We start from the raw sequence: 22772 nt of genomic DNA, 5'->3' as shown, positions 1-22772 counted from the left end.
TTTTTTGGGTCTTTAAGGTATAGGATCATGTCGTCTGCAAATAGGGATATTTTGACAGTTTCTTTACCTATTTGTATTCCTTTTATTCCTTCTTCTTGCCTAATTGCTCTGGCTAGGAATTCCAGTACTGTGTTGAATAGGAGTGGAGATAGTGGGCATCCTTGTCTGGTTCCTGATTTTAGAGGGAATGGTTTCAGTTTTTCTCCGTTAAGTATAATGCTGGCTGTAGGTTTAGACAAGTCTTTGTTAGAGTGAACAAAAGGAAGCCATGTTGGAACTGGACCCCCGCCCCATTGAAGGTGACTTATTGAACTCTCCACCTGGCCCTGAAGAAAAATAGACATCCACCTTAAGACATTTACTAGAAACTCCTCACCTGCCAGAAGGAATGACCCATCCTTAAACCATTATCTCAGGAGGATCAGAGGGTCATTGAGGATTATCCTGCCAGTAGTGACCTTCCTGGGGTTTCTCCACCCACCTCCTTTATCTACCAGTCTGTAAGCTGTGGTGGGCTCCAGCTCTCTTGCTGGGGACCCCCTCCGCAGGACCACTCCTCCACAATAAATCCTGTGCTGGCGTATAAGCCATCTCCTTGTTTATCCATTCTTCACCATTTTTCCATTTCTAACAGTTATGTGCAAATATTTTTACATTTTATATCCATTTTATACAAGATACTTAAGCCTCCTCAGATTTTGGTACTCTGGAACCACAGATACTGAAGAATGACTACTTATTAAGGTGATAAAACACTCGTTCTGACTTGTCTCTACAAGCATCCTGACTCAGACTTTATCTGGTGGTACCAGAGCTAATGTGTCTTGTGAATAGAATCAACAAACTCACATGCTTTACCAGAGGAGCCTCAGAGATCACCTGGTTCAACCACTTTTTCCAGAAAAAGAAACTGTGCATTGCCCTCTAAGGATGTAGCTCTGTGCAGAACTCAGCTCTGTACTACCAGAAACAGACCCTGAACACACTAGTGCAGGGCTTATTTCCCTCAGAGCCTCTGGCGCTCTGATGAGATCTCCTGCGCAGTCGGTGCCTGGCTCCTGAGGATGGCAGGGAAGGGGAAGAATGCACACGGAGCTACTTTGAAGACTACATAACTGAGGCAGTCAGCACACCTGACTTACCTGTCTTAGCCCACTGACAAAACCCTTTGGCTAGACCTCACCTCAGAAAGTCTGGAATCAGAACAAAGGTGTAGCTTGAACACTTGTCAAAAGAAATGAAAAGGAAATAATCAGCTGATTCTTTGGTTTCTTTCTCCTCCTTACAAGGCTGTTGTAACACTGCCCATGCATGGCAGAAAATCTGTTCTTGAGAAGGCTAAAGAACTTGTCACAAGCTAGACATATGGTTCTTCCTGTGGGACACGCTTGGGTCAGAGCTACACTGTGTGAGACAGGCACCGTCGAGGAGGCAGGGAAGAAAAGGGTTCAGGAATCCAACAAGGGTGAAATCCGTTTTGTTTTTCAGGGGTGGGGCGTTAGGCTGGAAATTGAACCCAGAGCCTTGTGCTTGCTCAGCAAGTACTCTACCACTAAGCTCTATCTCCAGCCCCTCATTGCATTAGTTCTGATGACAAGATACTCAAAAAAACCCTCATCAAGAGAGGGTGAATTCAACTATTATAAATTGTAAGAACTGTTGGAAATGTCACCATGCACCCCCAGTACAACAATAAATAAATAAATGCCCTCATCAAAAGGAATCACTTTATTTTTGCGTGCCCTGGAAATTGTAGCGGTACACTACGATGGGGTTGTTACCTGCCGGGCAGGCACTTGCAACCCGCTCTCCCATTTGTCTCACAAGCACCCAACATGGCAGGAAGTGTCCTCACTTTATAGCTGAAATAAGTAGCAACTCAAAATTCACCTGAAGTTAACTCGGTAAGTGGCAGAGACTCAATCCCACCAATTCCCACCAACTTAACTATTTTGAAAATTTCTTTTATATTGGCACTTCATTCATCCAGGAGAGTTAAAGAATATTTTTGAAGATAGAAAAACTCATTTCTCTATGCACCGCAATTATTTAACTTTTCCAGAGGGCACCCCCTCTATGTTAAGGACTTCCCCTTTGGAACAAAGCACATAGACAACTTAGTATCTTTTTTCTGGTGAATCTGGGTCAGTGTTTGGTGACAGTGATGCTCTCATGAGTGGTTGGTCATAAACTGAGTACCTGCCCAAGCAGCTCTTTTAGATTCCTGGCACAGGTCCTGCAGGAGGGCTTCCTGGCAATGAGCAAGAACCTGTGCTTACAAGTGGGCTGGGAGAGTGGTTCAAGTGGTTGAGTGCCTGCCTAGCAAATGCAAAGCTCTGAGTTCAAACCCCAGTATAGCCTCCCCAGAAGCATATATATATATAATTAAATGCTTTCCAGCTTCTTTTATATTGCTACAAGTTGGCAACTACACATGCAAACAAGTTTCTTAAAATTTCCTTGAATTCCTAAGTCATTTTAATACAATTAACATCTATTGTGGCAGCTGAACACCTTGTATTCTTTGGCTAGCTGAAATGGTTAGGCAAGAAAAACCTGATTATTATAAAAATGATGGGTACACCTACTCTTCCACTTTGTGTCTATTTCCTTGGGGGTGAAGGATAGTCCTAAAACCTTTGGCCTTTCTGGAATAGAACATTTTTAAAACTTCACAAAAAAATTATCTTTTCTTTATAACTGTATCCCAATGGCAGCTCCACCCTCCTCATAACAGTCATGGTCCCTCAACTCTTCTGTCTCGCATATCACACATACATCTTCCTAGCCCATAACTTCCAAGAGCTGTTAGGTCCTATTTTACACACACTACAGCACCTCGTGCTTCTGGCTCACTATCAGTAATCAATGTGACTGACATTCCTCTTTGGAACTGTGCTCTAGATCACTTCCAACGGTACTTGATTTTACATCTGTGAAAAAATGAAGATGAAACTGAACTACCCCAATCACTTTACCCTCCTTTTTTTAAAAAAAAATCTTTGTAGGTAGCTCACACCTGTAATCTTAGTTACTTGGGAGGCTGACAGTTTGAGGCCAGCGTGGGCAAACAGTTCATAAGACTCTATCTCCAAAATTAACCACAGCAAAACAGACTGGATGTGTAGCTCAAGCAGTAGAATGCCTGCTTTACAAGTGGGAAGCCCTGAGTTCAAACCCCAGTCTCACCAAAAAAAGGGAAAAAAAAAACTCTTTGTCATGAAAAGCCAAAGAAAATCTGCCTTTGTAGCTTCAGAGTGAAGGGCCACCCCCCAGCAAAAAAGAAGGGGATGCTTCAGCAACCTCACAGATGGTAACAGGGACAACTTCTCAGAGCCACATCTGCCACCAGGAAACAGCTTCCAACCTTTGTGACCCAGGTTCCCCAGAAAGTCAGTTTTTTGTTCTTTCTTTGAAGCAACCTTAATAGATTTTTGGAAGCTACTCAAACCACACAACAGAAGCCCTGTTCTGTCCCCTCCACAAACTTCTATGCAAACAGGCTAACAAACCCCAAAGGCTGGACACAGGTACCCTATGAAGGGTACTCTTTGTGGACAAGAACTCATACAATTTTGAGGGAGTCTGCCATGGAGAATCATTTCTTTATGAAGGGGTCTGCTTTAACTCAGGCTCAGAAAAGCCAGAGGGTCAATTCTTCTCGGGGACTTTCATCTCTGAAATCTTGTGGTCATTTAGCTATTCTAAATGGGCAGAGTTTGATTTGCATGATCAATTTTGACTGACAAATGTTCGTGCTACTGAGGAAGAAACTGCGTGAACAGAAAGACGTAGTTCTTCAAGATTGCAGCAGATGTTGCCACCTTGTGGTGACTCTGTGCAAATGGGGGGACAGCAAATCCTGCAGGCAGAGCTTTCAAGAAAACAAATTTAAATGTGTATGTAAGAAGTACAAAGTATTAAGACCATATACACAAAACAGTGAAGTTTATTCAATTTCCTGAAGGTTTAAGACAAAAATGCATTAGTCTTTAACTGCAAAGAAAGCTTTCTTCAAAGGACCTACATGATCTGCTCCAGTCCCTTCTCCACCAGCACAGAACTCAAGACTTTTCTAGACCAAACGGAGAATTAAAAAAGACTACAGACATAGAAAAGATGAACAGAAACCACCTGTGCCCCAAAACATACTCAAGTCCTATGTTATTTACATAAAATAACACTGGGTCTGTTTAGGGATTGGAAGTAGACGGTCCAGTCCTTTTGCAGAAGAGACCTTCTCCACTCTTTTCTTTCCTTACCCCACAGTCTTCATTACCCATCCCAAAGCTTCCACAAAGTCCTGATCCAACTTCATCACCTTGTCCCATAACTTCAGTCAATTACTTGTTTAGAGAATGAAGGCAAAGACTGGGGTGGGAGAGGTGTAGGAAAACAACAGCGCCAAGTTCAGAGATGCATCTCCTCAGATGAGGAAGATGATGCCGTCAGACACCATGACCTGGTTGTCGTCCTGCATCCTGCTCAGTGCAGCCTGGATCTCTTCTGAAGAGAAGGGATCTTCTTTGTTCTGGTTGATGGATTCTGTGAGCCGGTTCATGCCCACAGACTGTGCATGAGCTTCCCGGAATACATCCAAGAGGGCTACCTTGAATGACTTCAACCTGCCTCAGACAGGAAAAAAAAGGGTGAGAAGCAAGCAAACCCAAATGCTCTCAGGCAAGATCCACACTGGGAAAACCCAAGATGTTAACATAATAGAAGTGTCACCCAATTCATATTCTTTCCCATTCACACACACACTCACATAAACACACATACACACCCCTTTGCTGATCCAAGGAATCTATTTCTAGGAACTCACTTTATTATAGTTGCATGAGTATACAGGGATAAAAGAATGCTTTACTATAAACAGCAGCAACTACAGGGAACCACCTTAATGTCCATCATTAGAGAACTCATTAATCCATACTATGAAAAGCCTGCCATACGTAAGAGTGAAATTCATGTGCGCTGATTCAGACAGCACTTCAAGATAAGAGTTCAATGGCTGTCTCTGGAGGGTGGAATTACAACTGATTTTGGTGTAGTTCCCTAAATACTTTTTAATGTTTTTCTGATTTTCTTCACATATTGTGTTTTATGTGTTTCAGACATAGAAAGAAAAAAGTTACTTAGCTACTGAGTTTTTTTGGTGTCCAATAAACAAAATTTACAGACAAAAACATTTTCTGAGACTAGTACAAATTCACTCTGAAAAATATGATCACTATGAGGAAAAAAACTACATGTAATCCTAGTGAGAATCTAGGTTCTACAGTAAGACACAAATTTTGCTTGCAAATAAGGACATAATAATTCAGACTCCCACAAACAGAATTAAGTAAAGCAAAGGTAAAAGTAGACAACAGCTAGGGCCTCGGGCAAGTTGACACAGGAGCTCTTCACACTGTTTCTGCAACTGTTCTGTGACTGTGACATCATACCCAGAGTAGAGAGTGCTTTTAAAACCATTGGACCTCTGGCTTTGAGTTCTGGTGGCAAGTGGCTCATTGAAATACCCCCTTCCAAGAGGAGATACTACAGGAACTAGTTCTCACTCAGAGGGAACTCAAGAGGCACAAGAGCAACTTCCCCACTCACCTAGGCTCACTCAACTCCACCTTCTGAGTTTCCTTGGCTTCCTGTGACTCACTTGACTCCACCTGGGCTTCCTTAGTCTCCTGTGACTCTGCCGTCTTTGGAGTGTGTACTTTATGTATTGGTAAGAGTAGAGATGGGGAAGACAGCAAGGTGAAGCCATTACCTTCAATACCAGAGAAGTTATCCTATGTACTCCCCACTCCTCAATGAGCCTGGGAACGTTCCTGTTTCCTATGGTTTCTCCTCACTATCAAGAAGGATAGTGAGGAGAAAGGGAACTCTCTATTGGATGATAAAGGAATTAAGTCAGGCAGATGCTTACACCAGGCTTGGCAAAAGATCACAGTTCATCGAGGAGGAAGCAAACAACTAAATAATGTCTATTTTCCAAAATTTTTACCATGGGTTTACCATGAGCTTCTCTTGGGACAAACCTTTTGGACATAGGGTACCAAGTAGGGAGTCAAATAGGAGCCCAATAGCAACTAAAGATATCTTGAGTCAAAGGAACCACCTCTTTCTATTGGGGAACACTCACTTACCTTGCGGCATTTCCTCCTCTGTGTCACTGAAGTCATAGGGGTCGTATGAATCCCCCTCCTTGGCATCTGACTGACGAGTCTTCCTCCTAAAATATCCATAGTAGTTAAAAAAATGAAAGCTTTGGAGACCCCATCTTGTGTCACTGACCACAGAGACAAGGAAACATCCATCTACAACCTACGTGGAACACTAGGCCTGCACAAACTGCTACTCTGCGAAAGACATTCTTCAGGCTAGAATACAGACAGGCTGTTTCTCAATGCTTTTTCCGTATCACCCATTCTTATAAATTCAATCATAGGCACGAGGGGAAAAAATATCCCAGGAATTTTGACCGCCAGTGGCTCACGCCTATAATCCTAACTACTCAGGAGACAGAGATCATGAGGATCGACATTCAAAGCCAGCACGGGCAAATAGGTTGAGAGATCCAAAAAAAACCCATCACAAAAATAAGGCTGGTGGAGTGGCTCAAAGTGTAGGCCCTGAGTTCAAACCCCAGCACCACAAAAAAAGAAAAAAGAATTCTGAAGGGCAGGACGTGTGGCTCAAGTGGTACCTGGCAAGCTCAAGGTCCTGCTCCTGCTATTTAGCAATTCTTTAGCAATGCAGAGTGGTCCAAAGCATCATTCTAAATTCAACAGAGGGGCTCAATCCCGCTCTCTCTCCTGTGCTCAGGTTATCTTGTCTTCAAACCCTGCAGGTCCCTGAAGAACCTGATGTCAACAAGCAGCACCTGATCCCCCTACTCCACCCCTCTCTACAGTCCCCAAACAGAGCTTTCCATCTCTTCGCTTTGCCCCACCTTACCTCTTCCTCTTCTGCGTGTGGTCCTCCTGACTCTTGTTGTCGTCATCTTCTGACTCTGATTCATCTTCACTTCGCTTCTTACGTTTCTTCTCCTTCTCCAGAACCTAGAACCAAGGCAAGCGTGGGTGATGCTGGGAACTGAACAAAGAACCCTAAGAGTCGTTTCTGCACCATCAGTAGAAATGACTTCCACATGTCTAAGGGCTCACTAAGTCTCTCTAGTCTCCAAGTCCTGGGAGCAGGGCTGGGAGGACTTTCACATGGTAAATATTTAATTCTTGCTTAATAAAAAAGCAAATGGGAGTAGGTGTCCAAACCATAATGGTTAAGTAGAAAATTTATTTCTTCATAAATCAGGTGCTTAATTGAAATTTAATATAATCACCAATCTAGCAAACAGGGAAAAGCATGCAAGACCTACCACTAAATGCCCCAGGGCTACAATTCACCAGATGGGAAAAGAGGCAGGCAAGAGGAAAAGGAGGTCAAGGCCCACCTTCTTGAAATAAGCATACTGGACCAGCTCCACAGCTTCCTCTGCATCCTGCAGGTCCACGGTTTTACTCATGCGGGCTTTTGCGTGAGCTGTGGACAATCGAATCAGAGTTTCCAGAGTTCGTGCTGTAACTGGAGATGTCTGAGAAAGAAAACAAGAGGGGATTACCAATCCAGAACCCTGTAGAATGCCACCACTTCTACAGCACAAAAGCAGAAATAAAGACACTACCAGAAATGACCCAGGAAGCCAATGCAAGTAACTTAGAGCTGTTTTCTCTGTAAGTAACAGTCAAAACTCAGAAAGATTAAAAACAAAGTGTGAAGGAAATATGAGAGTGTTCAGGCAAGGAAAAACCAGGTGAATAAAAAATAAAATTAAGGTTCTCATAGCTGGGAAGATACAAAGTTAGAGAAGAGTACGAAAGAGAGAAGAATCACTTACTGCAGGCCTATGATATATCAGGAAGTTAATTTTCATATTCTTCTCTTAATAATGGAGGGATTTCACAGATGAGGGAAATTGGAATCAAAAAGCTTCAGAGGGAGGAGTACAAAAGAGGTGATCTGAGGACAAATTTTTACAAGCTGTGTAAACTCACTTAAGTCCGGAGGAAGAGAACCCTGACAAGTTCCTAACAAGTGTTTCTCACAGGGTGGGGACATGCCAAACTGCTCTTTTCTTTTCAAAATGCCATTGTCTGAATGGGTCCCTGACCAGATGAATGATAATCTCCGTATTCGGGAGTGGGCGTGTGTGCTTTTTAAGTTCCAGGTGACGCTGATGTGTCCTGATAATATCCAATCTTCTCTTGTCATGGAGCAAGAGGTAAGTGAACAGTGAAAGGATTTGTGCAAAGCTCCAAAGCTAGTTGCAGAGCTGGGATCAGATACAGGGATCATTCTTTCTATTACCCCTCCCTGTTTCCCATAGTATGTTCTTCAGAGACACATCTTGCTCACTTCTTTTTCTAAATTTCCATTTATACTCACACCAATATTAAAAAAAAAAAAAAATGACCTTAAATACATTCACTAAATTTTTTAATGATTTGCAAAGCAGAGTTTGGAGCTTTAATTCTTTATAAGCTTTATATTCTTCAATTCTTTATAAGCTTTAATTCTTCAATCACCTAAAAATTTGATGAAATCTGAGTCTGCACTAGCAGAGCTACAAAATCCAAATGAAGGGACTTACCAAGACCACAACCAAAATGGTGAATTATGGTCAATTGTTTGCTAGATGAGAGAGCCTTGACACACAGGAGCAGTTCACACGAGGGGAAAGGCAGTTAAAAAGGGAGCTGCTTAGTAAGAAGAAATGTGCTATATAATCTCTAGAAAGCAAAACTAAAATCCATGTGTAGAAGTTGAGGGGAAGTAGGTTTATGATCAATAGGAGCTTATTTTAAGAATCCAATGTAGAAATACGCTGTCGCTGGAATTGGAAAGTCCTAGCAGAAGACGGAATGTGTGTGAAGCTACAGTACATGATACAGCATCACATCTAAATGCAAGAGTGTTACATACAATGACAATTTTGAACTTGGGTCTTTTCTGGATATAAAATCCTACATGAGCCACCTGATCCCTAAAGATTTACATAAATTCAAGGGCAACTATGTTATGTTACTAGAAATTGCTCTCAGCAGTTATCATAATTGCTCAACTAACTTCCAATTATTTGTTGAAGTCCTACCCAAACATCACTCTCTGGGGATCCTTTCCTGACATTCACACCCCTCCAGGGAATTCTGTAAGAAAAATCAGTCATCATCTGCACTCAAGTATCCCTTCACATTCATTCCTTTGGAAGTATCATACTGAGGTACACACTTAGAAATACGTACATGTGATCCTTCTATCTACCTTTCTGCCTCTCCCTCTCAAACAGGAGCTCTCCGAGGATAGCTCTTGTATTTTCACACTGCATGTAGGTATAGGGACCAGCTGTGTTTCCAGATGTCAGTCATATTTCACTGACTGAGATACCTGCCCTTATTTCATTTTCCTTTAGAAAAGGAAATGGTTAAAATTGTGCTAGCAGGAAGCTCTTCTTCAGACCAGGAAAGATCATTAAGTTAAATGCTTCCAAAGCTCCCGAAGGGCAGGGACTCCTGCCCTAGCCATCCAGCTAAGGGGCCCCAGACCCTTGGGCACTCACCCGGGCCGTGTCTGAGCTCATGCTGTCCTGGCTGCGTAGGCGTGAGTACTCTTCTGCAATGTAGGCAGCTGACTCCTGTGTCAGGACCGGCTTGATGATCTTGGCCACATGGATGTACTTCTTCATGAATGCTGCACTCACCATCTTCTCCCTGGACCCACACACAGTGAATTCCACCTCTCAGCCACACCTCACTATCTGCCAGAGGTAGTGGCTTTGCCTCTCCTCAGAGAAGTCAAGGTCAAATTACAGAGCAGAGATGAGGCCTAGAACTACCTCTTATATGGATAATGCATAATGCCCTTTTACATAATTTAATTTTAGTATTATTCATATGTTAGGTAGTAAAAACTTTAGGAAGTATCATAGTTTTATAGTTGGTAAAACTATGGTTCCAAGAAGTTAACTTGGACTCAAATTTAGTTTTCTGACTCCAAATTCTGCACAATTAAACCAAATGGCTTTGAAGACTATTCTCTACTTCTTACTGCACCATGACCAAAAACAGACATAGCGTTCTACACTGCAATCTTTAAACACCCAATCACAAGTCTCCTTTACCCAACTCCATTTGCAAAGTCTCCAGTGCTTGCTATCTACTGGCCCTTCACTATAAACTACCCCAAAGGACTACAGGACATGTATGAGGAAGGTATCACACCACCATCTAAAGACATGTGTCAGAACTTTCTATTTTAGGAAAACGTCTGACTCTGAGCTTAATCACCCACAAACATTTACAAGGCACCGGTCAGGATATAGGGTATTATCTGTAGACCCAAAAAAGAAAAAAAGGCCCACATGGTTATACCTCCGTGGCCTGAGCACAATGTCTCAACTGAGCTCAGATATACAAATCTCATGTTCCCTTCAAAGAGAAATAAGAATACTACTCACTTTTTCTTCTTGGTCCCATGCAGAAGGTTGTCATGCTTCTCATAAATCTGGGTGTCTTGCTGGTCATCCTGGCTAAAGTTGGGATCATCTGTGGCCAGGATATCCACAGCACTACCCAAAGGCATAGCTGGTAAACCCAAGATGAGAGAAAAGGAAGTAAGAAAGAGTTTAAGCCAGAAGAAATTGCTTCTTCTACAACACAGGAAAGGAAGAGACTCACAAAGCAAGGACCCAAAAGGAAAACAGACATGGAACCCAAATAAGAAGGGTAGAACTACCTGGCCCACAGAAGATGCTCAAAGATACTCCAAATCCAAAAACAGACAAAAGATGCTCTTTAGAATAATTGCAGTGAGCAGGCAGGGAAAGTGGGTAGGCAGATGAGAGCATCAGATACTGAATACCCACCTCCCCCTGGGTTAGGCCTGAGATACCTGCACTGTTAGGATCCCTGCCATTAGCCCCTCTTACTCTTCCATGGCCTCACCATCGCCATCCTGCTCCCCAGGTGCTCTATAGCGGTGCATCCTGAGGACATGGTCTGAGATCTCCCGATCTTGCTCAGGATCCATCTGATCCAACATGATGAAGAGCAAGTCAAATCGGGACAAGAGTGAATCCTGTAGCCCAATGTTCTCCATTGGAGTCTTGTACTGATCATACTGGGGAACATGAGGAAAAAAAGTGGAGGTGACATCAATAGGAAGAAAGGAAAAGAAAACAGGTCAATTCTGGGAATGAAAATGGAAGGCTAGACCATACAAAACAAAGCAGACAAGAAGTGAAAAAACAAAGTATTTTAAAGCTATTAAGATACATAAATCATCTCTTGCACTTGCAACCTTTTCCTACACTAAGTTCAAATGGCCTGAGCTAACTCAGAAGCCCAACTCCTCACACAAGCGCCTCTAACAACCTGAATGTGGGTCTCGAATCCAGCCTCTTCCCTCCCAAGCTTGATTCTGCTCTTCTCATACACAAGGCAGGATCAACTCTGAGAGATGACCACCCCCACACACCTGTCATCAAGACAGGGTCAAATAAGTTAGAAGCATTTGAACCTTTGGAGTCTCTTACTCAGAAGGTAAAATCTCAACTAAAATAGCCAATGACCTACGAAGCACAATGTCTTAGGAATCTAGAGTTTTTCCTTGGGATTTAAGAAACCTAATACTTTCAATTCTAGGCCTACTGACTGGGTTGACACCTACCCACTCACACACACTTCAAACCACAGCTACCAAGAGCCGCAATATGGAGACTTGAACTCAGAAACTCTGGGCTATCAATCATGCATCGGCATGTTTAAAGAACCACCAAATCAGGTGTTTTATATGCTGTGGGATTATAACCTGTCAGAGCACAGTTTGAGCTCTGGATTTAAATCCCAACTCTGCCATTTTCTAGTTTGTGGCTCTTGAGTATGTAATCTATAAAATGAAAGTAACTACCTACTTCACATTACTGAATTAAAGAATTTGACAAATAAAAACATTTGTAAGTATTTGTTAATGAGATTAGATAATACCACTATTCTGGAATACTAGAAGTAGTAATCAGTGTTAAGTATAATCTTTAAGGAAAGCGATCTGTCAATCATTTTGACTAAAATAAAAATGCATATAACACTTAATCCAGTAATTCCACTGTCCATTGCTAAGTATTTACACTACAGAAATATTCCAAAGAATAACAAGATACATGTGAAGGAACAGTCATTTCGGCTTTGTTCAAATTGCAGGGAAGGAAAGGAAAACCATCAAATGGAAACTAGTTAAATAAATTACTATAAATCGACAGAATACAATACTGTTTTTACAAAGACAAAACTCAGCAAGCCTGAAGCAGAATGAATACAAAAGATTACATTTAGGAACATCATAGAACAAAAACACAGAGATAATTTTTAACAACGAAATGGTGTATTTGCTGGTTCATGCCTAAACTTGTTACCTGGAACACTCCAAAGCTGGAGGTGTTATCCCTGGAAAAGGAAGGCTTTTTAATTTTCATGTTATATGCCTCCATTTGTTTAGAAATCCTCCAGCCACGTATACGTAGTACTTTCATCTTAATGAAATACAGCTTATCTGGATTGTTAGGCTGCAAATTATTTTTTGTTATTTACCTTTTGAAGTTATTTTTAAATAAATAACTTCCCAGAGGATTCTGCTGCGTAGAACAGGAAAGCAATCACCACTAAAAACCAAGGACAATACCAAGATAATGAGCCTATCTTACTCTTTGTCCTGTTGCTCCCTAAAATAAGCTTCTCAGCCCAGTTATTCAGCAAAACCAAATGCTGCAAGGACAATGGTTAAGGGCCTGATTGCACTCACCCTGCCGTAGACAGGATTAGCAGCTGCCAGAACACTGCAGCGGGCATTCAACCGAGCATGAATGCCAGCCTTGGCAATGGTTACTCGACCCTGCTCCATCACCTCATGGATGGCTGTGCGATCCATATCAGACATTTTGTCAAATTCATCGATGCAAACCACACCTCGGTCAGCCAGGACCATGGCTCCTGCTTCAAGACGGCGCTCCCCTGGGAAGAGAGGAGATAGAAATATCTGCTCTGGTCTAGGTTATAAGGGATAGTGGAGGGATTTCAGTCTCCTTCCTGGCACCTCCTTTGTAGCACACAAGCTACAGCTGCAAGACTTAAAGGAGATCCTGGAGGGCCACCTTTTGAGTTATAATCTGAATAGTTAGACCTGTCTCATTCTGACCCTCACACCAACCAGCCTCTTATAAATGTCCTTTATGGCTCATCCTCATCCTCAATTAGACTCAGAAGTCCAATTAGACTTCCACTTTTCACTGATCTTCAAATCTTTCCTTTAGTTCTTAAAATAGTCCAATCTTCATTTTTATTTCCCTTCTAATTTACTGGGTTTTTTTTTTTTTTTTTTTTTCAAATTCCTTCCAATCACCTTCTAGGAAAACTTTTTTGAGAATATTTAAGCAACCCAAAGAATTAATTCACTCATTATTGCAGAACACTCAGTCTTCTACAATCTGGCCCCAACTAACCTTTCAACTGCATCTTCCTAACACAAGCCATGCCCACAGCAAGCTCAAAGAATCTGTGTTCAATCTTTACCAAGGACCCTTACAGCCTTACCTGTTTCCTGGTCTGTGGTGACAGCAGCTGTCAGACCCACTCCAGAGGAGCCACGGCCAGTGGTGGGAATAGCCCGGGGCGCAGTGCAGAGCACATACCGCAGAAGCTGCGACTTGGCGACTGATGGATCTCCTGTGGGACGGGGGTGGTGAGGATTCGCTAGGAAAACTCCCCCCACCCACAGCAAGTTCTGCTTTTTCTGAACAGTTCTTAGAATAATATAAACAGACAGTAATTGGCTGTTAAATGTGATATCTCTCACTTTACCATTCACAGAATACATTGTAGGTATTATAAATTGAGAATTCCAGGGATTTAAAAAAGATCCATTTTAGCCTTTTGTCCCTGATGGGGGCTGAAATATGACCAGGTACAGAAGACACAACCTTACATGCTACAGATTCTCCCATTCTCACTTCTCCAGGAAGAGCAAGACTCTAAAGCAACCAAACACCATACCTATTAGCAGAATATTGATGTCCCCACGAATGTGGCTGCCGTTTTCGAGGTCTCGTTCCACCCCTCCCAAGAGCAAGCAGAGGATTGCCTTCTTGACATAGTCATGTCCATGGATACTAGGAGCTAATGACCTGGCCAGCTGGTCAAAGATATCCTAGAGGAGAAAGAAGCAATAGAGTGAAAAGCCTAGTGAGATCCAGTGGGTTTTATGGAGCATATAAAAGATGCCCAAAGAATATACATACTGTCCCTAATTGCAAGAGCTTCTGCTTAAAGAAAAATCATATTGTAGACAATTACTAGAGCAGGTAAAGAGGTAGCCTGGATTCTTAAACTTGCTTAGAGCTTTAGTCTTCAAGACAAAAAGAACAGACAGAGGATGTAGTTCAGAGCTAGAGTGCTTGGCCTAGGACAAGGCCCTGGGTTCAATCCCCAGCACTGCCAAAAAAAAAAGCGGGGGAAAGTGTTCCAAGTTTCAAACATTTTAGGTTTAATAAGAATGTGTGCTATGCTTCCACAGTAACCTTTATCACACACTTACACATTGTGTTCAATTCTAAATGTGGACATCTGTCTTTAAAAAGGAAAAAAAGACAGGAAAAACAAAATGGAAACTAAAACAAAAATAAAACTTTTAAATCTAAGTAATAATGCATCGCTCATGTCTTCGGCAATAAGTATAAGACTGGTGGTACACTAGCACCTTCCTCTGGATCCAGTACAAAGACAGACACACACCCAAACACTACTTCAAATCCACCCTCAAATACCCAAAGGATGCCCAGACCTTGGAGCGGGCTTTACTGAACTTCTTGATCTTGGCTATGTCCTCGGCAGAGAATGAAGGCTGCGTGTCCTTGCTCATTTGCTTCACGTTGCAGGCAATCAGGACAGTCCTGGGACAAAGAGGAGAGTAAGAAGAACCTGGATATTCAGTTTCCAACATCACTAGCTAGTAGTACCCCCAGCAGCAGTAAGCCTTAGGCTACTAAGCTAGACCAACAAGTCAGGGGGAAAAAAACAAAAGCTGTTCTGAACTAAACAACAGACTCTTTCTGTCCATGACCCAAAATGAGGGCTGATGATGCCTGCTTTCTGTAAGTCAGCTGTAATCAGGTAACAGCTCTATATCACAGAAGAAAGGTATGAGAGGTATGCCATCCCACAGTCAGGTAGTGTGATTCCCCCATCAGGTAGAGCAAAGTGGAAAAAAAGTACTGCCAGAAACAGAAAGTGCCCACAGCATTCTAGCACTTCACAGCAGATCCTGTACCTGAAGGTCCCTGAAGTATAACCTCCCTTCTTTCCAGGAAGGCAGCGGTAGGTCCCCACCACCTGGATTCGGTCACCGGGCTTGACTTTATCCACTAAGTCATCATCCAGAATGACATCCACAGAGCGGGGAAGCTGGCCAGCAGGGGCCTTCTCTGGCATCTCCTGGATGGTGACGGTCTGGTGGTCCTTATATACAGAAAGGCCATATTCTGTCTCAAGAGGATTGTTCTCCTCATCCTAGAAAAAGGCACACAGGGTTATTTTAATCTGCCACATTCATCTGACACTGGAAACATAATTCAGGGATGGCTTCACAAAATTTTAGTATCTAGAAGCAAAATAAAAACTACGTATTGTTGCCAGCTTTTTCCATCACTATCTCTACTCTAGCAACAAACTGTCTAATAGAAGAGGCAACACAGACTCTGATGGAACTGGCTGTACTAACATCAAAGTTAGTATTCTTACTCACTCTCCCTACTAAAGCTGAATACCTGCTTACACTAAGGCAGCTTTTCCACCAAGAAATACAATACAAATGTTCACCCAAAGCCACTCACCACAATGCTCTCAGCAGCACTAACTCAGCCTTCTAACAGACAAATGTCAACAACAGAATGCTCAAATAAATGTAGTACAATCACGTAAATGAATACTATAAGAATTCATTTTATAATACTATAAGAATTCATTTCTTATTCAATAATAAGAATTTGTGGATGACTCTCACAGACACGCTGTTGAACAAAAGCAGCTCGACATATAAATACTTACTCAAAACAGGAAAAAATGAAAAGCCATCTATGCTGTTAGATATCAGGGTCTCATGGCCCTCAGGAGGGACTTCTGAGTGCTACTAAGGTTCTGTTTCCTGGTTTGAATGCTGGCTACATAGGTGTACGTAGCTTGTGAAAAGTTCATCAAATTATATATTCATAAGGTTTTCTATATGTATGTTAAACGTCTATAAAACCATTTTTCTAAAGTTTTACTTCCTTTGATACTTGAAGTTTTTAAAAACACGACAGCCATCACTTACTGAGAACTTGCTATGTGTAGGAACTGTGCTATTATTTTATGAAATTTTCTCATGTGTATCACAGCCTTATTAAGCAGGTATTTTCTACACGTCATGGACAATGAAATAAACTGGGAGAGATTAAATGACTCTCCCAAGGTCACATAAGTAGCAGTCAGCTACTCCAAAGCCCAGGCTCCTAAAGACCACACTTGATGACCTTCAGGAGACCAGGCCCAATGTTTTTCCAGTTCTCAAGCAAAGGAAGTTGTCTACCATAATTAGCATAAGAGTATTCCCTGGATACTTCATGAAGAAGAAAATACAGAAAGTGGAAACCTTAGTAAAGGGAATAGGGTGACTCAGGCCAGGTGCCTGTGGCTCACACCCATAATCCTAGCTACTTGGCAGGTTGAGATCAGAAGGATCAACGTTCAAGGCCAGCCCAGGCAAACAGTTTCCAAGGCTATATAAGCAAATAGTTTGCGAGATCCCATCTCCAAAACAACCCAAGGAAAACAGACTGGAGGTGCGGTTCAAGCAGTAGAGCACCTGTTTTTTGCAAGCACAAAGCCCTGAGTTAAAACTCCAGACCCACCAAAAAAAAAAAAGAAAAGAAAGAGAACAGGGTGACTTAGACTTAGAAAGTGCAATTGATTTGAACCAGAGATGTGAGTCTTAATCTTTAGGGTCCTCTATAACTGGGACCACAAGCAAACCACTTAACCTTTCCAAATCTCAGAGGTAGACTGATTCTGAAGGGTTTCAGTTACAGTTCTAAGGCACTCTTGTTTTAGTTGTTTATATGTTTGATTGCTCCACCAGTTGATAATATTGAAGACAAGGATGGGGAGTTATTCATATCTGTGTCCTAGGCAGTGCTCAATGATGACTTGGATACAGGAGCTCTCAATTAAACTTTGACAGGAGAGAGATATTCCTTGACAAAATGAGTTCAGGCATCATGTTATCAATTTAAATGATCTTCTGCCTCATGAGAAAGCCTTACATTATCCTCAATTTAGATCAATCTGAATGTCACAAAAACCTTTCCTATGCCAGTCATCTCCCAAATCCAGTGAAATATTTGCAAAGATTACACAAATAACAATATACAACAAAAACATTCCCATTTAACTTTTGAAAAGCAGATTATAAAATTATATATTATAACTTTTCTAAAGGAGTTGCATAGATGAGATGACTTCTTTCCTTCTTTCAGACCTTCCATAGCATCCCAAGTTTTCTAAAATGAGCATTTATTCTTTTTAAAAAAAAAAAAATTGTGGAATTTCTATGTAAAACTTTAGATTATAATCAATCTTTCCTTGGAACTAATCCTTATTTTTTGCCCTATCTGGAAGAAAGACTTAAGATATTATACAATTAGTTGGATTAAAACAAACATCCAACTGATTCATGCCTCTCACCTTGGTGGGATAGACAGAACTGGATGGAAAGGCCACAAGGGTGGTGAGATCAGAGTAACGTCTCTCTATGGTCTTCTTTGTAGCAGGACAGTAGTGGACACTGCGCACAACTTTGGGACGAACTAGTGAGCCTAAGAATGGAAATGTGCATGTAAAGTCACCCAGACAGACAGTGAGAGCGTGGGATCTAAACCCATACAAGCCTAAATGACTCCAAACACTGTTCTTCCTCCTAGATTAAGCTATTTCAATTATCTGTCCTGTATTCATTTTTTACATTTATGTATGGACTCTTACCTTATCCATGTAAAATTTTAAGTACTGTTGACCACAACTAAGAAATACTAGACTGGGGATAGAATGAGAGTTCCAGCAGCCAAGACTCCTCCAGCTCTCAGCACAATTCATCATTCTGCCAACACAAGTAGTCATTTAAGATCCCCTACTAACTGTGGACACTGAGCTCCTCCAAGCTTCATCATGCAATTTCAGTGCTCCACTTCTCTGAAGCCACAAGCTATCCAGATCTAAGCCTCAACTGCTTTCCCAACCCCTCTAAGTCTATCCCACCACCATGTCCTAGTGCCTCCTTTAACCCACTCACATTTAGTGACAATGCCCTCCACGCAGACCACACAGCTGAGGAAGCAGGAAGTAAGAGTGCGGGGAGAGACATGCTTAGAGCCAAAGCTGCCCTCCAATCCTACGTAGAACTCCTCATACTGCTTGGCATACGTAGCATCAATGGAGGCCACAAAATCCTTTAAGGCTCGTTGGAAGGCAACCAGTTCCTCAAAGGCATTATTCAGCAGGCTACAAATGAGCAAAAGAAAAGAATAATTAGGCAGAGAGGGTAGAACTCAAGAAAATCAGCCCTCAAAACAGAAATATTCTTTGATCATTATGGTCAATAAGAGAAAATCCAGCTCCTGCTTTTCTCCTGTCATCCTATGATTCAGTAAAATACATCAGCATTGAGGACCAATTTTAATTCAACTTATCAAAGATGTAAAAATGACATTCAGCTAAATACTGGAAGTATTTACTTCCTCTGGGAAGTAAATTATAAATGCAGGTGAGGCAATGGGTATGGGGGGCTTCAAGGTCAATACAACCTCAACAAGGTCCTCTACTGGGAATTCCAATCTGACCAAGAGGGAGGTGAGGTCATTTTCATTCAGACCCAGGACATCCCCCTGGCAACCCTGCCACTCACCGGTTAGCCCTCTTTTCATTTTTCCTGCGCAGGTCATTCACATTGACTATCAGACGGTACTGGTTGTCACTGATCAGTTCCCGAACTTTGCTCTGGTAAATTCCCTGGTCTTCCTGCAAAACAGTCACCACATATCACAACAGCCAAATTCAAAAGTGTTTCTAGGTTGGTAGAGTGGCTCAAGTGGTAGGGTGCCTGCCTAGGAAGTGAGAAGCCCTGAGTTCAACCCTGCACTACTGAAAAGAAAAAAACTGTTTCTAAACAGAAGCAGCTCTCACAGCACGAGAACTAACTCAGTCTCTGCAGAGTTGAATCCCAATGTCGTGTCCATCAATTCCTCCATTTTATTCACTATTCTCAGACTCCAACTATGCCCTCATAGGAGACCATAAAAATTATAAGGTCCATGTTATTATTCCCATTATCATTAACAGCTCTTTATGCTAACATTTCTTTTAAGAAGCATTAAAGGATAATAAGGAGAAACCTTACTGAAATGTAAATTTACTATGCATGGAAATGGGTAAGTTAATTTGCTTGATCGTAGTGCTCATTTCAACATCATGCTGTATTTCTTAAATACAAACTAAAGGATAAATTAAGCAGACTTTTAAAATTCGTACTAAAGCGGCTTTTCGTTTATCCTCAAACTGTTAATATGCTCGTGAACATTCTATAGCTCTTAAGGTTCGGCTGTATGGATGACCCAGGGATACCACTTTTTACCCAGAGATGGAAGCAGGGTACAAAAGAGCCACTCGCCCACCCAAGTGCAGCACTGTCCGCAGTAACCGAGCTATGGAACAGCCGGGATGTCCTACAGCGGGCGAGTGGATTGAGCCAGCGTGAGTGTGCGTGTGCGTGAGTATGCGTGAGTGTGCGTGAGTATGTGTGCGTGAGTGTGCGTGAGTATACGTGAGTATGCATGAGTGTGCGTATGTGAGTGCGTGAGTGTGCGTGAGTGTACGTGGGCATGCGTGAGTGTGCGTGCCTGTACGCGCGCACACACGCATCCACGGAGAAGCATGACATTGTCTGTCTGCCGGTAAACGGAAGGCTGGACGGAGCTGCAGACGATCACGTGAAGTCGATCAGGTTCACCGATTACTCAGCTACACAAACACCCACGTGGCCACCTGCGCGCTTACACGGGACGCGCTGGCCACGTGGCCTGCTCGGACGTGAGGGAGGCGGGGAGGGAGGGAATCGCAGGGGGGACGTGGCGTGGGAGGTGGCAGAGGGTGGGGGCCAGGGGACTCGGGCGCAGGACTCTGAAGGACATCGGGACCCTCTGCACAAGGCACACGGACTTACGGCGAGGGCCAGGGGAGAAAGGCGGGCGCAGTGGAGGGGCTGGGCACAGGGAACACTTGCACGGGGCGGAACCATGCAGCCTGCTGCAGGGCGGACGGGCGAGCCGGCTGCAGGCCCCAGGGGACGTCACCGCGGGCCCCGTGCAGCCGATCGGGGCGCCGACTTGGCGCTTCCTCCCTCCGACGGGCGGCCGGCGGGGAACGCGAGCGCTCGGCGCGCGGGACCCCGCGGTCCTCCCCGAAAAGGCCGAGGCGGGCTTGGCCACTCTGATGCTCTCCGGCGCCCCGCCACCACTTGCCACGCTCGGGACACGCACTGGCGACCCCCCAATCAACAGGGAACTCGGCCGGCTCCGCCGCCGCTCCCGCCAGACGCGGCCCGCCTCACCTCGTCGTCCAAGAAGTCTAAGTAATCTCTCTGAGCCTCCCGCAGCTCCACATCGTCCAGCACCACCGTCCCCGCCATGCCCGCAGCCTCGGAATTGCCTGCTACAAAGCCGCGCGAACAGCCCTGGGTGGCTCCGCCCTGGCGCGAAAACTTCAGAACTTTTCCCGCCACCAAAGCTTACGTCCAGGAAGAGGCGGGGACTCAGAGAGCAGACTCATTCTGATTGGCTCTTCTCTCTAACCGGAATTGCGAATGTCCAATCGGGAGGTCGTTCTTAATCGGATTTTCCGACCGGAGCCTCGTGGGGCGGGGAATGTGCCATCCGGGGTCCTCTATTTCTCCCACCCTGCTTCGCCCCTGCGGTCGGGTGGGGGGGTGAGGGGGGGAAGTTGACCAATAGGAGAGAGAAGAGGCTCGCAGCCTTTGCTCATTGGGCAGCCAGAAGGAGCGGCCCTCCGAGACGAGGAAAGCGCTGCATTCTGGGAATTGTAGTCCTCTTCCTTTTTCTGGCTATCGGTAAGGTTCTTTATTCAAGCTGCAATTACCTGACTTGCACCAGTGTCCAAATTAGCCCGGCAGTTGTACTTTTCTTGAAAGTAGCCTAAACATTAGAGAATGGGGTTTTATAACGCAGGAAGGTGGAAAACCATAAAAGTAAATAGTTTTTAAAGGTATCAACAACTGCCCACAAACGACATGGGGCAGGGCAGGGGAAGTAGATTTTTAGAATCCACGGGCAGGAAAATAGAATCTTAGTTTCTTTGGGGAAAATTCAGTTCAAGACCTATATGCTATCCGAAAACCGTGGCCTATTAGGTTTTTATTCCGTGGTTTTCCAGACCACGGAAGAGTGAGGAGTGTCCGTATGTAGCCCACCCCCTAGAGGCCGCCTCGTGGTATTACACACAATTTTGGACGGTTTTTACACCATCTTTCCTGCAAACGAGTCGATAAAGGGCTTTCTCGCCTTATAAAAAGACCACTGGATCCTTTTAAGTAAATTAGTTTACTGAAAGATTAACACAAAGGAGGAAAGTGTTAAGTACTACCATCGACAAAGTAGCAATCAGTAATTAAGGTGTTGAGTAGCAAATCTGAAATTATAAATAGTAATTATATAATTATAATTATAAATTAGCATAAGTCACTAAAAGCTACATTGCACGCCAGTTTTTTTGTTTGTTTGGTCCTTCTTGATTGGTTTTTAATTTTTAGGGTTTTTTTTTAAGTGTAAGGAACATGCAGCAAAATGCAGAAATCTTAAATGTATAGCTCAATGAATTTTTACCTATGTAAACACCTATATAATCACTCGGTACATAATAAAGAACATCCCCATTGCCCCAGCGTGTTCTTAGCTTTACTAAACAAAAAGCTAAAATGCCAAATTGCCCAAAAAATATAATTTTGTAACCTTGTATCTGAAATTTCTGTCAGTTTGTGTCCAGGACTCACTGTGTGTTGATAAATCTTCGAAGTATAACATACCTGAGCAAAATGTATACACCATTAATCTGTATGTGTGTATGTATTTCTGCCTATTATTATTCAGTTTATAGTTACCTTATGTATTGTGCCATCCTAATAGGCAGATACACTCACCCTTAGTTAAAGAAAACAGGCTCACAATTGACTGCTTTTGTGTACATTTACAGGCAAAAAAAGAAAGAAAAATTCTAGAATGAGGATCCTGTTTGCAATTATTTAGTAAGATATAATTACTTATTAACTAAAGATGATCTTTATCACTTGATTGTAAGTCATTTTATGAATATATTGGATGCAATACTGATAATATTTTCTGCCAAGGAAATAACTTGAAAATAACACTAAAAGAACCAGGAAGTTTAGTTCATTGTTGCAAAGAAAGCAAGTCATTTGCAGTGGAAAGGCCAAAGAGGTGACGGTCTGGAAAGTACATCTTTCATTCTAACTCACTGTTTTGTGGACTTTAGTTTCCACATACGTAAAACAAGGAAACTGGATTAGAAATTCTCAGTAAATCTGTCCCACTGTAGCATTCCACAAGC

The 22772-nt window shown here is 42.8% G+C and overlaps 1 protein-coding gene across 3 annotated transcripts; it reads right to left on the bottom strand.

Moving 5' to 3' along the window:
• Window positions 1-3931: 3931 nt before the first annotated feature.
• On the bottom strand, window positions 3932-20931 carry Mcm3 (minichromosome maintenance complex component 3). 3 transcript variants are annotated; one of them, XM_020154816.2, is made up of 17 exons: window positions 20743-20931; window positions 19042-19154; window positions 18430-18638; window positions 17826-17956; window positions 15376-15614; window positions 14890-14998; window positions 14103-14256; window positions 13644-13775; window positions 12856-13064; window positions 11004-11178; window positions 10517-10643; window positions 9620-9770; window positions 7457-7597; window positions 6961-7064; window positions 6150-6235; window positions 5608-5716; window positions 3932-4625 (listed from the first exon to the last, which is right to left on the bottom strand). In XM_020154816.2, exons 1-17 carry the CDS (start codon window positions 20818-20820, stop codon window positions 4427-4429), a joined length of 2466 nt encoding a protein of 821 aa, XP_020010405.1. In that variant the 5' UTR covers window positions 20821-20931; the 3' UTR covers window positions 3932-4426. The 3 variants fall into 3 exon arrangements, with proteins under 3 accessions (XP_020010405.1, XP_073938070.1, XP_073938071.1); XM_074081969.1 differs by lacking the exon at window positions 20743-20931 and adding an exon at window positions 19768-20206; XM_074081970.1 differs by lacking the exons at window positions 5608-5716; window positions 20743-20931 and adding an exon at window positions 19768-20206 and having other exon boundaries at window positions 4486-4625.
• Between the last annotated feature and the right edge of the window lie 1841 nt (window positions 20932-22772).

Source organism: Castor canadensis, chromosome 8 (assembly GCF_047511655.1).
Source record: "Castor canadensis chromosome 8, mCasCan1.hap1v2, whole genome shotgun sequence".
Taxonomy (NCBI): Eukaryota; Metazoa; Chordata; class Mammalia; order Rodentia; family Castoridae; genus Castor; species Castor canadensis.
Note: the sequence above shows the minus strand (reverse complement) of the source record. Positions and strands in the feature narration are given on the sequence as shown.

What these genes read in the sequence shown, in the direction of transcription:
- Mcm3 (XM_074081969.1), bottom strand. Translation starts at nt 20,073, where the DNA reads ATGTCATGCTTCTCCGTGGATGCGTGTGTGCGCGCGTACAGGCACGCA. An exon ending in TACCCTGCTTCCATCTCTGG is followed by an intron (nt 19,155 to 19,767) that starts GTAAAAAGTGGT and finishes ACTGTTTTGCAG; the next exon opens with GAAGACCAGGGAATTTACCA. An exon ending in GTGGAGTTGAGTGAGCCTAG is followed by an intron (nt 4,626 to 5,607) that starts GTGAGTGGGGAA and finishes TGTCTGAGGCAG; the next exon opens with GTTGAAGTCATTCAAGGTAG.